The sequence below is a fragment of the Salvelinus namaycush genome, chromosome 14 (assembly GCF_016432855.1).
Source record: "Salvelinus namaycush isolate Seneca chromosome 14, SaNama_1.0, whole genome shotgun sequence".
Lineage (NCBI taxonomy): Eukaryota > Metazoa > Chordata > Actinopteri > Salmoniformes > Salmonidae > Salvelinus > Salvelinus namaycush.
The window spans coordinates 4662320-4677319 of record NC_052320.1 but is presented as its reverse complement, the minus strand read 5'-3'; the positions used below and the strand labels follow the sequence as shown (position 1 = coordinate 4677319).

General features: G+C 48.0%; 1 protein-coding gene across 1 annotated transcript in view; it reads left to right on the top strand.

The window, feature by feature from the left end:
- fgd1 (FYVE, RhoGEF and PH domain containing 1) overlaps positions 1-15000 on the top strand; it is a 56144-nt gene that overhangs the window by 19431 nt on the left and 21713 nt on the right. The window contains exon 6 of the mRNA XM_039008695.1: positions 817-973. Coding sequence (XP_038864623.1) covers positions 817-973 — 157 coding nt within the window. The remainder of the gene's footprint in view (positions 1-816; positions 974-15000) is intronic.

The following is a 15000-nucleotide window of genomic DNA, read 5'->3' as shown; positions in this document are numbered from 1 at the left end:
CTCTAACCCTAGACTAACCCTGACCCAGGGCCTACCTCTAACCCTAGACTAGCCCTGACCCAGGGCATACCTCTAACCCTAGACTAACCCTGACCCAGGGCCTACCTCTAACCCTAGACTAGCCCTGACCCAGGGCCTACCTCTAACCGTGACCCAGGGCCTACCTCTAACCCTAGACTAACCCTGACCCTGACCCAGGGCCTACCTCTAACCCTAGACTAACCCTGACCCAGGGCCTACCTCTAACCCTAGACTAGCCCTGACCCAGGACATACCTCTAACCCTAGACTAACCCTGACCCAGGGCCTTCCTCTAACCCTAGACTAACCCTGACCCAGGGCCTACCTCTAACCCTAGACTAGCCCTGACCCTGACCCAGGGCCTACCTCTAACCCTAGACTAACCCTGACCCTGACCCAGGACCTACCTCTAACCCTAGACTAGACCTGACCCAGGACCTACCTCTAACCCTAGACTAGCCCTGACCCAGGACCTACCTCTAACCCTAGACTAGCCCTGACCCAGGGCCTACCTCTAACCCTAGACTAGCCCTGACCCAGGGCCTACCTCTAACCCTAGACTAGCCCTGACCCTGACCCAGGGCCTACCTCTAACCCTAACAGCCCAGAATCCATGGATTCAGGGGTTCCAGGAAAGAGACTTCTTAGAGTCATTAAGCTCCCACTAGCTTTCCCTCTCTCTGACCATAACCCTGGCCCGGACTTACCTACTCCGCCCACAGCTCTCCCGCCACACACACAAGCACCCCCACACACCAACTCCCTCTAACACTGACCTCTCCTCTCTCTCCCCCAGGGATTTGAACCCGCGCATCGGGGACATCCTGCAGAAGCTAGCCCCCTTCCTGAAGATGTACGGAGAGTACGTGAAGAACTTTGACCGGGCCATGGAGCTGGTCAACACCTGGATGGAGAGGTCGTCCCAGTTCAAAGCCATCGTCCACCACATCCAGGTAGGGGTTATGGTATGACATCCAGGTAGGGGTTATGGTATGACATCCAGGTAGGGGTTATGGTAGGACATCCAGGTAGGGGTTATGGTAGGACATCCAGGTAGGGGTTATGGTAGGACATCCAGGTAGGGGTTATGGTAGGACATCCAGGTAGGGGTTATGGTAGGACATCCAGGTAGGGGTTATGGTAGGACATCCAGGTAGGGGTTATGGTAGGACATCCAGGTAGGGGTTATGGTATGACATCCAGGTAGGGGTTATGGTATAACATCCAGGTAGGGGGTTATGGTGTGACATCCAGGTAGGGGTTATGGTATGACATCTAGGTAGGGTTTATGGTATGACATCTAGGTAGGGTTTATGGTATGACATCTAGGTAGGGGTTATGGTATGACATCCAGGTAGGGGTTATGGTATGACATCCAGGTAGGGGTTATGGTATGACATCCAGGTAGGGGGTATGGTATGACATCCAGGTAGGGGTAATGCCATCCAGGTAGGGGGTATGGTATGACATCCAGGTAGGGGTTATGGTATGACATCCAGGTAGGGGTTATGGTATGACATCCAGGTAGGGGGTTATGGTATAACATCCAGGTAGGGGTTATGGTATGACATCCAGGTAGGGGTTATGGTAGGACATCCAGGTAGGGGGTTATGGTATGACATCCAGGTAGGGGTTATGGTATGACATCCAGGTAGGGGGTTATGGTGTGACATCCAGGTAGGGGGTTATGGTATAACATCCAGGTAGGGGTTATGGTATGACATCCAGGTAGGGGTTATGGTAGGACATCCAGGTAGGGTTATGGTATGACATCCAGGTAGGGGGTATGGTATGACATCCAGGTAGGGGTTATGGTATAACATCCAGGTAGGGGTTATGGTATGACATCCAGGTAGGGGGTTATGGTATAACATCCAGGTAGGGTTATGGTATAACATCCAGGTAGGGTTATGGTATAACATCCAGGTAGGGGGTTATGGTATAACATCCAGGTAGGGGGTTATGGTATAACATCCAGGTAGGGTTATGGTAGGACATCCAGGTAGGGGTTATGGTAGGACATCCAGGTAGGGGGTATGGTATAACATCCAGGTAGGGTTATGGTGTGACATCCAGGTAGGGGTTATGGTAGGACATCCAGGTAGGGGTTATGGTATAACATCCAGGTAGGGGTTATGGTAGGACATCCAGGTAGGGGTTATGGTATAACATCCAGGTAGGGGTAATGCCATCCAGGTAGGGGTTATGGTGTGACATCCAGGTAGGGGTTATGGTATGACATCCAGGTAGGGTTTATGGTAGGACATCCAGGTAGGGGTAATGACATCCAGGTAGGGGTTATGGTATAACATCCAGGTAGGGGTTATGGTAGGACATCCAGGTAGGGGTAATGACATCCAGGTAGGGGTTATGGTATGACATCCAGGTAGGGTTTATGGTATGACATCCAGGTAGGGGTTATGGTATGACATCCAGGTAGGGTTTATGGTATGACATCCAGGTAGGGTTTATGGTATGACATCCAGGTAGGGTTTATGGTATGACATCCAGGTAGGGGTTATGGTATGACATCCAGGTAGGGGGTTATGGTATGACATCCAGGTAGGGGTTATGGTAGGACATCCAGGTAGGGGTTATGGTAGGACATCCAGGTAGGGTTATGGTATAACATCCAGGTAGGGGTTATGGTAGGACATCCAGGTAGGGGTAATGGCATAACATCCAGGTAGGGGTTATGGTGTGACATCCAGGTAGGGGTTATGGTATGACATCCAGGTAGGGGTTATGGTATGACATCTAGGTAGGGGTTATGGTGTGACATCCAGGTAGGGGGTATGGTATGACATCCAGGTAGGGGTTATGGTAGGATCATCCAGGTAGGGGTTATGGTGTGACATCCAGGTAGGGGTTATGGTGTGACATCCAGGTAGGGGTTATGGTAGGACATCCAGGTAGGGGTTATGGTAGGACATCCAGGTAGGGGTTATGGTAGGACATCCAGGTAGGGGTAATGGTATGACATCTAGGTAGGGGTTATGGTAGGACATCTAGGTAGGGGTTATGGTAGGACATCCAGGTAGGGGTTATGGTAGGACATCCAGGTAGGGGTTATGGTAGGACATCCAGGTAGGGGTAATGGTATGACATCTAGGTAGGGGTTATGGTAGGACATCTAGGTAGGGGTTATGGTAGGACATCCAGGTAGGGTTTATGGTAGGACATCCAGGTAGGGGTTATGGTATGACATCTAGGTAGGGGTTATGGTAGGACATCTAGGTAGGGGTTATGGTGTGACATCCAGGTAGGGGTTATGGTAGGACATCCAGGTAGGGGTTATGGTAGGACATCCAGGTAGGGGTAATGCCATCCAGGTAGGGGTTATGGTAGGACATCCAGGTAGGGTTTATGGTATGACATCTAGGTAGGGTTTATGGTATGACATCTAGGTAGGGGTTATGGTGTGACATCCAGGTAGGGGTTATGGTGTGACATCCAGGTAGGGGTTATGGTATGACATCCAGGTAGGGGTTATGGTATGACATCTAGGTAGGGGTTTATGAGGGCTGCAGTAGATATCTCATATAGGGGTGAGTGAGGCCTAAGAGGGTTTTATAAATAAGCATCAACCAGTGGGTCTTGCGACGGGAATACAGAGATGACCAGTTTACAGAGGAGTATAGAGTGCAGTGATGTGTCCTATAAGGAGCATTGGTGGCAAATCTGATGGCCGAATGGTAAAGAACATCTAGTCGCTCGAGAGCACCCTTACCTGCCGATCTATAAATTATGTCTCCGTCATCTAGCATGGGTAGGATGGTCATCTGAATCAGGGTTAGTTTGGCAGCTGGGGTGAAAGAGGAGTGATTACAATAGAGGAAACCAAGTCTAGATTTAACTTTATCCTGCAGCTTTGATATGTGCTGAGAGAAGGACAGTACACCGTCTAGCCCTACTCCCAAGTACTTGTATGAGGTGACTACCTCAAGCGCTAAACCCTCAGAGGTAGTAATCACACCGGAAAGAAAAACTCTAGTGGTGGCAGGTAGCCTAGTGGTTAAGAGCAACTGGGCCGGTAACCTGAAGGTTGCCGGTTCAAATCCCTGAGCTGGCAAGGTGACAGAATCTGCTCTTGAGCAAGGCAATTAACCCCAACAACTACTTCCTGTACGCTGATGACCTTGATTAAGGCAAATCCTTTCTGGTTCCGAGGGGTTGCATTAATTAACCCCAACAACTACTTCCTGTACGCCGATGACCTTGATTAAGGCAAATCCTTTCTGGTTCCGAGGGGTTGCATTAAATGCAGAGGACACACGTTGACTGAATGGATTCAGTTGTGTGTCTGACTAGGTTATCCCCTAGCCTGTGTTCTATTTTAATGTTAACTCTAGTGCAATTGTGTTTCCGTTGCTAGGGCTGACTGTGAGAATCAATCATTTCTGCATAATCAAAATCAGTTGCTTTGTGAGAATCAACTGATTTGTTAAAGTCCACACAGCTAGCCATAGTTCTATAAATGGCAGCGGAAAAGTACCGGTGGCCTGTGGCCCAGTGAGACACGGGTGCCGGCCTGCCTAGATGGAAACAGACAAGTCTGATGAGTATTTTGGGTAAAAAACTGGGGTAAATCCTGTGTAAAATACTGGGGTAAATCCTGTGTAAAACACTGGGGTAAATCATGTGTAAAACACTGAGGTAAATCCTGTGTAAAACACGGGGGTAAATCCTGTGTAAAACACTGGGGTAAATCCTGGGTAAAACACTGGTGTAAATCCTGTGTAAAACACTGGGGTAAATCCTGGGTAAAACACTGGGGTAAATCCTGGGTAAAACACTGAGGTAAATCCTGTGTAAAACACTGAGGTAAATCCTGTGTAAAACACTGAGGTAAATCCTGGGTAAAACACTGGGGTAAATCCTGTGTAAAACACTGGGGTAAATCATGTGTAAAACACTGAGGTAAATCATGTGTAAAACACTGAGGTAAATCCTGTGTAAAACACCGGGGTAAATCCTGGGTAAAACACTGGGGTAAATCCTGGGTAAAACACTGGGGTAAATCCTGGGTAAAACACTGGGGTAAATCCTGTGTAAAACACTGGTGTAAATCCTGGGTAAAACACTGAGGTAAATCCTGGGTAAAACACTGGGGTAAATCCTGTGTAAAACACTGAGGTAAATCCTGTGTAAAACACTGGGGTAAATCCTGTGTAAAACACTGAGGTAAATCCTGTGTAAAACACTGAGGTAAATCATGTGTAAAACACTGAGGTAAATCCTGTGTAAAACACTGAGGTAAATCCTGTGTAAAACACTGAGGTAAATCCTGTGTAATCCTACTTCAAACACACTACCACAAAGCACTGCACAGAACTCACCTCTTCCACTGAATACTAACATGGTCACAGACCTGATTATTCAGAAAGCTCATTGGGTTAGCAACAACACACCTTGTTCAGTAAAAGGGGTCATTGGATGTGTGTGTAGATTGTTGAGTAAGTTTTAATGTACGTTTTGTATTGTACATGTTGTATATGTAATGTATACATGCGTGTGTCTAGCTGTCAATAAGATTAGTACCAGCCTTCCACCCTGTCCTGTTGTCTGTCAGAGGTCAGAGGTTGTAGAGATTAGTACCAGCCTTCCACCCTGTCCTGTTGTCTGTCAGAGGTCAGAGGTTGTAGAGATTAGTACCAGTCTTTCACCCTGTCCTGTTGTCTGTCAGAGGTCAGAGGTTGTAGAGATTAGTACCAGCCTTCCACCCTGTCCTGTTGTCTGTCAGAGGTCAGAGGTTGTAGAGATTAGTACCAGCCTTCCACTCTGTCCTGTTGTCTGTCAGAGGTCAGAGGTTGTAGAGATTAGTACCAGCCTTCCACCCTGTCCTGTTGTCTGTCAGAGGTCAGAGGTCAGAGGTTGTAGAGATTAGTACCAGCCTTCCACCCTGTCCTGTTGTCTGTCAGAGGTCAGAGGTCAGAGGTTGTAGAGATTAGTACAGCCTTCCACCCTGTCCTGTTGTCTGTCAGAGGTCAGAGGTCAGAGGTTGTAGAGATTAGTACCAGCCTTCCACCCTGTCCTGTTGTCTGTCAGAGGTCAGAGGTCAGAGGTTGTAGAGATTAGTACCAGCCTTCCACTCTGTCCTGTTGTCTGTCAGAGGTCAGAGGTTGTAGAGATTAGTACCAGCCTTCCACCCTGTCCTGTTGTCTGTCAGAGGTCAGAGGTTGTAGAGATTAGTACCAGCCTTCCACTCTGTCCTGTTGTCTGTCAGAGGTCAGAGGTTGTAGAGATTAGTACCAGCCTTCCACCCTGTCCTGTTGTCTGTCAGAGGTCAGAGATCAGAGGTTGTAGAGATTAGTACCAGCCTTCCACCCTGTCCTGTTGTCTGTCAGAGGTCAGAGGTTGTAGAGATTAGTACCAGCCTTTCACCCTGTCCTGTTGTCTGTCAGAGGTCAGAGGTCAGAGGTTGTAGAGATTAGTACCAGCCTTCCACCCTGTCCTGTTGTCTGTCAGAGGTCAGAGGTCAGAGGTTGTAGAGATTAGTACCAGCCTTCCACCCTGTCCTGTTGTCTGTCAGAGGTCAGAGGTCAGAGGTTGTAGAGATTAGTACCAGCCTTTCACCCTGTCCTGTTGTCTGTCAGAGGTCAGAGGTCAGAGGTTGTAGAGATTAGTACCAGCCTTCCACCCTGTCCTGTTGTCTGTCAGAGGTCAGAGGTCAGAGGTTGTAGAGATTAGTACCAGCCTTCCACTCTGTCCTGTTGTCTGTCAGAGGTCAGAGGTTGTAGAGATTAGTACCAGCCTTCCACCCTGTCCTGTTGTCTGTCAGAGGTCAGAGGTTGTAGAGATTAGTACCAGCCTTCCACTCTGTCCTGTTGTCTGTCAGAGGTCAGAGGTTGTAGAGATTAGTACCAGCCTTCCACCCTGTCCTGTTGTCTGTCAGAGGTCAGAGGTTGTAGAGATTAGTACCAGCCTTTCACCCTGTCCTGTTGTCTGTCAGAGGTCAGAGGTTGTAGAGATTAGTACCAGCCTTCCACCCTGTCCTGTTGTCTGTCAGAGGTCAGAGGTCAGAGGTTGTAGAGATTAGTACCAGCCTTCCACCCTGTCCTGTTGTCTGTCAGAGGTCAGAGGTTGTAGAGATTAGTACCAGCCTTCCACCCTGTCCTGTTGTCTGTCAGAGGTCAGAGGTTGTAGAGATTAGTACCAGCCTTCCACCCTGTCCTGTTGTCTGTCAGAGGTCAGAGGTTGTAGAGATTAGTACCAGCCTTCCACCCTGTCCTGTTGTCTGTCAGAGGTCAGAGGTTGTAGAGATTAATACCAGCCTTCCACCCTGTCCTGTTGTCTGTCAGAGGTCAGAGGTCAGAGGTTGTAGAGATTAGTACCAGCCTTCCACTCTGTCCTGTTGTCTGTCAGAGGTCAGAGGTCAGAGGTTGTAGAGATTAGTACCAGCCTTCCACCCTGTCCTGTTGTCTGTCAGAGGTCAGAGGTCAGAGGTTGTAGAGATTAGTACCAGCCTTCCACCCTGTCCTGTTGTCTGTCAGAGGTCAGAGGTTGTAGAGATTAGTACCAGCCTTTCACCCTGTCCTGTTGTCTGTCAGAGGTCAGAGGTCAGAGGTTGTAGAGATTAGTACCAGCCTTCCACCCTGTCCTGTTGTCTGTCAGAGGTCAGAGGTTGTAGAGATTAGTACCAGCCTTTCACCCTGTCCTGTTGTCTGTCAGAGGTCAGAGGTCAGAGGTTGTAGAGATTAGTACCAGCCTTCCACCCTGTCCTGTTGTCTGTCAGAGGTCAGAGGTCAGAGGTTGTAGAGATTAGTACCAGCCTTCCACTCTGTCCTGTTGTCTGTCAGAGGTCAGAGGTTGTAGAGATTAGTACCAGCCTTCCACCCTGTCCTGTTGTCTGTCAGAGGTCAGCGGTTGTAGAGATTAGTACCAGCCTTTCACCCTGTCCTGTTGTCTGTCAGAGGTCAGAGGTCAGAGGTTGTAGAGATTAGTACCAGCCTTCCACCCTGTCCTGTTGTCTGTCAGAGGTCAGAGGTTGTAGAGATTAGTACCAGCCTTTCACCCTGTCCTGTTGTCTGTCAGAGGTCAGAGGTCAGAGGTTGTAGAGATTAGTACCAGCCTTCCACCCTGTCCTGTTGTCTGTCAGAGGTCAGAGGTCAGAGGTTGTAGAGATTAGTACCAGCCTTCCACTCTGTCCTGTTGTCTGTCAGAGGTCAGAGGTTGTAGAGATTAGTACCAGCCTTCCACCCTGTCCTGTTGTCTGTCAGAGGTCAGAGGTTGTAGAGATTAGTACCAGCCTTTCACCCTGTCCTGTTGTCTGTCAGAGGTCAGAGGTTGTAGAGATTAGTACCAGCCTTCCACCCTGTCCTGTTGTCTGTCAGAGGTCAGAGGTCAGAGGTTGTAGAGATTAGTACCAGCCTTCCACCCTGTCCTGTTGTCTGTCAGAGGTCAGAGGTTGTAGAGATTAGTACCAGCCTTCCACCCTGTCCTGTTGTCTGTCAGAGGTCAGAGGTTGTAGAGATTAGTACCAGCCTTCCACCCTGTCCTGTTGTCTGTCAGAGGTCAGAGGTTGTAGAGATTAGTACCAGCCTTCCACCCTGTCCTGTTGTCTGTCAGAGGTCAGAGGTTGTAGAGATTAATACCAGCCTTCCACCCTGTCCTGTTGTCTGTCAGAGGTCAGAGGTCAGAGGTTGTAGAGATTAGTACCAGCCTTCCACTCTGTCCTGTTGTCTGTCAGAGGTCAGAGGTCAGAGGTTGTAGAGATTAGTACCAGCCTTCCACCCTGTCCTGTTGTCTGTCAGAGGTCAGAGGTCAGAGGTTCTAGAGATTAGTACCAGCCTTCCACCCTGTCCTGTTGTCTGTCAGAGGTCAGAGGTTGTAGAGATTAGTACCAGCCTTCCACCCTGTCCTGTTGTCTGTCAGAGGTCAGAGGTTGTAGAGATTAGTACCAGCCTTCCACCCTGTCCTGTTGTCTGTCAGAGGTCAGAGGTTGTAGAGATTAGTACCAGCCTTCCACCCTGTCCTGTTGTCTGTCAGAGGTCAGAGGTTGTAGAGATTAGTACCAGCCTTCCACCCTGTCCTGTTGTCTGTCAGAGGTCAGAGGTCAGAGGTTGTAGAGATTAGTACCAGCCTTCCACCCTGTCCTGTTGTCTGTCAGAGGTCAGAGGTCAGAGGTTGTAGAGATTAGTACCAGCCTTCCACCCTGTCCTGTTGTCTGTCAGAGGTCAGAGGTCAGAGGTTGTAGAGATTAGTACCAGCCTTCCACCCTGTCCTGTTGTCTGTCAGAGGTCAGAGGTTGTAGAGATTAATACCAGCCTTCCACCCTGTCCTGATGTCTGTCAGAGGTCAGAGGTTGTAGAGATTAGTACCAGCCTTCCACCCTGTCCTGTTGTCTGTCAGAGGTCAGAGGTTGTAGAGATTAGTACCAGCCTTCCACCCTGTCCTGTTGTCTGTCAGAGGTCAGAGGTCAGAGGTTGTAGAGATTAGTACCAGCCTTCCACCCTGTCCTGTTGTCTGTCAGAGGTCAGAGGTCAGAGGTTGTAGAGATTAGTACCAGCCTTCCACCCTGTCCTGTTGTCTGTCAGAGGTCAGAGGTTGTAGAGATTAGTACCAGCCTTCCACCCTGTCCTGTTGTCTGTCAGAGGTCAGAGGTTGTAGAGATTAGTACCAGCCTTCCACCCTGTCCTGTTGTCTGTCAGAGGTCAGAGGTTGTAGAGATTAGTACCAGCCTTCCACCCTGTCCTGTTGGCTGTCAGAGGTCAGAGGTTGTAGAGATTAGTACCAGCCTTCCACCCTGTCCTGTTGTCTGTCAGAGGTCAGAGGTCAGAGGTTGTAGAGATTAGTACCAGCCTTCCACCCTGTCCTGTTGTCTGTCAGAGGTCAGAGGTCAGAGGTTGTAGAGATTAGTACCAGCCTTCCACCCTGTCCTGTTGTCTGTCAGAGGTCAGAGGTTGTAGAGATTAGTACCAGCCTTCCACCCTGTCCTGTTGTCTGTCAGAGGTCAGAGGTCAGAGGTTGTGACTCCCATAGTGTGGCTCTAAGCTTCTGATTGTGTATTTTGTATTGTCTAAATGTCTTATTGGCCGCTATCTTGCCCGAGGTATGTAAATGTATGTACTAACTGTAGTGGACAAAACATTAAGAACAGCTTCCTGACATTGATACTGCACACTGAGTGGACAAAACATTAGGAACAGCTTCCTTAACATTGATACTGCACACTGAGTGGACAAAACATTAAGAACAGCTTCCTAACATTGATACTGCACACTGAGTGGACAAAACATTAAGTACAGCTTCCTAACATTGATACTGCACACTGAGTGGACAAAACATTAAGAACAGCTTCCTTGACATTGATACTGCACACTGAGTGGACAAAACATTAAGAACAGCTTCCTTGACATTGATACTGCACACTGAGTGATCAAAACATTAAGAACAGCTTCCTGACATTGATACTGCACACTGAGTGGACAAAACATTAAGTACAGCTTCCTTAACATTGATACTGCACACTGAGTGGACAAAACATTAAGAACAGCTTCCTTAACATTGATACTGCACACTGAGTGGACAAAACATTAGGAACAGCTTCCTAACATTGATACTGCACACTGAGTGTACAAAACATTAAGAACAGCTTCCTGACATTGATACTGCACACTGAGTGGACAAAACATTAAGAACAGCTTCCTTAACATTGATACTGCACACTGAGTGGACAAAACATTAAGAACAGCTTCCTGACATTGATACTGCACACTGAGTGGACAAAACATTAAGTACAGCTTCCTTAACATTGATACTGCACACTGAGTGGACAAAACATTAAGAACAGCTTCCTTAACATTGATACTGCACACTGAGTGGACAAAACATTAGGAACAGCTTCCTAACATTGATACTGCACACTGAGTGTACAAAACATTAAGAACAGCTTCCTGACATTGATACTGCACACTGAGTGGACAAAACATTAAGAACAGCTTCCTTAACATTGATACTGCACACTGAGTGGACAAAACATTAAGAACAGCTTCCTGACATTGATACTGCACACTGAGTGGACAAAACATTAAGTACAGCTTCCTAACATTGATACTGCACACTGAGTGGACAAAACATTAGGAACAGCTTCCTTAACATTGATACTGCACACTGAGTGGACAAAACATTAAGAACAGCTTCCTTGACATTGATACTTTATAATGTATGAAATTTATCATGTATACGGTGCCTTTGAAGAGTATTCAGACCCCTTGACTTTTTCCACATTTTGTTACGTTACAGCCTTATTCTAAAATGAATTAAATAGTTTTTTCCCCCCTCATCAATGTACACATAATACCCCATAATGACCAAACACAAAACGATTTGTAGAATTTTTTTAATTTTAATTTATTTTTATTTTCAAATGAAATATCACATTTACATAAGTATTCAGACCCTTTACTCAGTACTTTGTTGAAGCATGGGTATGACGCTACAAGCTTGGCACACCTGTTTTGGGGAGTTTCTCCCATTCTTCTCTGCAGATCCTCTCAAGCTCTGTCAGGTTGGATGGGGAGCGTTGCTGCAAAGCTATTTTCAGGTCTCTCCAGAGATGTTCGATCGGGTTCAAGTCCGGCCTCTAGCTGGGCCACTCAAGGACATTCAGAGACTTGTGCCGAAGCCGCTTATTGTCTTGTGCTTAGGGTTGTTGTCCTGTTGGAAGGTGAACCTTCGCCCCAGTCTGAGGTCCTGAGCACTCTGGAGCAGGTTTTCATCAAGGATTTCTCTGTACTTTGCTCCTTTCATCTTTCCCTCGATCCTGACTAGTCTCCCAGTCCCTGCCGCTTAAAAACATACCCACAGCATGATGCTGCCACCACCATGCTTCACCGTAGGGATGGTGCCAGGTTTCTTCCAGAAGTAACCAAGTAGTAAGGCCCGAAGAGTTGAATCTTGGTTTCATCAGACCAGAGAATCTTGTTTAGGTGTCTTTTAGGTGTCTTTTGGCAAGCTCCAAGCAGGCTTTCATGTGCTTTTTTTACTGAGGAGTGGCTTCCGTCTGGTCACTCTACCATAAAGGCCTGATTGGTGGAGTGCTGCAGAGATGGTTGTCCTTCTGGAAGGTTCTCCCATCTCCACAGTGGAATTCTGGAGCTCTGTCAGTGACCATCGGGCTCTTGGTCACCTCCCTGACCAAGGCCCTTCTCCCCCGATTGTTCAGTCTGGCTGGGCGGCCAGCTCTAGGTAGAGTCTTGGTGGTTCCAGTGTAAAACACTGGGGTTGTCACGTTCCTGACCTGTTTTCCGTTGTTTTTGTATGTGTTTAGTTGGTCATGTCGTGAGCTGGGTGGGTAGTCTATGTTATGTGTTTCTATGTTGGGTTCAATGTGTTGCCTGATATGGTTCTCAATTAGGGGCAGGTGTTTGACATTTCCTCTGATTGAGAACCATATTAAGGTAGGCTGTTCACATCGTTTGTTGGTGGGTGATTGTCTTCCGTGTCAGTGTTTGTTACCACACGGGACTGTTTCGTTTGTCTAGTCTGTTCCTGTTCGTGCGTTCTTCGTGTTCTGTAGTTCTCATGTTCAGGTCGGTCTACGTCGTTTGTTATTTTGTAATTTCTCAAGTGTGTTACGTGTTCGTCTTGTTTAAATTAAACCTCATCATGTATTCCACACAAGCTGCGTTTTGGTCCGATCCATGCTCCTCCTCAGACGAGGAGGAGAACAATCGTCACAGGGGTAAATCATGTGTAAAACACTGGGGTAAATCATGTGTAAAACACTGGGGTAAATCCTGTGTAAAACACTGGGGTAAATAATGTGTAAAACACTAGGGTAAATCCTGTGTAAAACACTGGGGTAAATCCTGTGTAAAACACTGGGGTAAATCCTGTGTAAAACACTGAGGTAAATCCTGTGTAAAACACTGAGGTAAATCCTGTGTAAAACACTGAGGTAAATCCTGTGTAAAACACTGGGGTAAATCCTGTGTAAAACACTGAGGTAAATCCTGTGTAAAACACTGAGGTAAATCCTGTGTAAAACACTGAGGTAAATCCTGTGTAAAACACTGGGGTAAATCATGTGTAAAACACTGGGGTAAATCCTGTGTAAAACACTGAGGTAAATCCTGTGTAAAACACTGGGGTAAATCATGTGTAAAACACTGGGGTAAATCCTGGGTAAAACACTGGGGTAAATCCTGGGTAAAACACTGGGGTAAATCCTGTGTAAAACACTGGGGTAAATCCTGTGTAAAACACTGGGGTAAATCCTGGGTAAAACACTGGGGTAAATCCTGTGTAAAACACTGGGGTAAATCCTGTGTAAAACACTGGGGTAAATCATGTGTAAAACACTGGGGTAAATCCTGTGTAAAACACTGAGGTAAATCCTGTGTAAAACACTGGGGTAAATCATGTGTAAAACACTGGGGTAAATCCTGTGTAAAACACTGGGGTAAATCCTGTGTAAAACACTGGGGTAAATAATGTGTAAAACACTAGGGTAAATCCTGTGTAAAACACTGGGGTAAATCCTGTGTAAAACACTGGGGTAAATCCTGTGTAAAACACTGAGGTAAATCCTGTGTAAAACACTGAGGTAAATCCTGTGTAAAACACTGAGGTAAATCCTGTGTAAAACACTGGGGTAAATCCTGTGTAAAACACTGAGGTAAATCCTGTGTAAAACACTGAGGTAAATCCTGGGTAAAACACTGGGGTAAATCCTGTGTAATCCTACTTCAAACACACTGCCACAAAGCACTGCACAGAACTCACCTCTTCTACTGAATACTAACATGGTCACAGACCTGATTATTCAGAAAGCTCATTGGGTTAGCAGCAACACACCTTGCTCAGTAAAAGGGGTCATTGGATGTGTGTGTAGATTGTTGAGTAAGTTTTAATGTACGTTTTGTATTGTACATGTTGTATATGTAATGTATACATGCGTGTGTCTAGCTGTCAATATGATTAGTACCAGCCTTCCACCCTGTCCTGTTGTCTGTCAGAGGTCAGAGGTTGTAGAGATTAGTACCAGCCTTCCACCCTCAGTCCGGACTGAATGGCAGCTCCGGACTGAGTGGCAGCTCATGACTGGAGAGCAGCTCATGACTGGAGAGCAGCTCATGACTGGAGGGCAGCTCATGACTGGAAGGCAGCTCATGACTGGAGGTCAGCTCATGACTGGAGGGCAGCTCATACGGCGCTGGGCAGGCAGGCAGCTCAGACGGCGCTGGGCAGGCAGGCAGCTCAGACCTGCTGAGGCGCACAGTAGGCCTGGTGCGTGGTGCCGGAACTGGAGGTACCGGGCTGGAGACACGCACCACAGGGAGAGTGCGTGGAGGAGGAACAGGGCTCTGGAGACGCACTGGAAGCCTGGTGCGTGGTGTTGGCACCGATGGTACTGGGCTGAGGGCACGCACCTCAAGGCGAGTGCGGGGTGCTGGAACTGGAGGCCTGGTACGTGGCGCCGGCACAGGAGAGCTGGTGCATGGGGCTGCCGCAGGAGAGCTGGTGCGCTGAGCTGGCACAGGTAGTGCAGGGCTAGGGAGGCGCACAGGAGGCCTGGTGCGTGAGGCTGGCACAGTCTTCACCAGACGGCTAGCCCGCACCTCAGGACGAGTATGGAGAGCTGACTTAGGTGACATCAAATGCCTGACACGCTCTGTCGGGCGGATGTCGTGCCTCCAACACCAACACAACACCTCCCTCATAACTCTCTCCTCCAATTTCCCCATTAGATCCTTCACAGTCTCTACCTCGCTCACCTCCAATACCGCCCTCACCGGCTCTGGTTCCATCCTTGGCTCCTTACGGTAAGCAGGGGGAGTTGGCTCAAGTCTCCTACTTGACCCAGCTACACTCCCCTTTAGCCCCCTCCAAGAAATTTTTGGGGTTTCTTCTCGGGCTTCCTACCGCGTCGTGCTAACCTCATTCGCCGGTATCCCTCTGCACATTGCTCCATGGAATCCCAGGCGGGCTCCGGCACTCTCCCTGGGTCGATCGACCACCTGTCTATTTCCTCCCA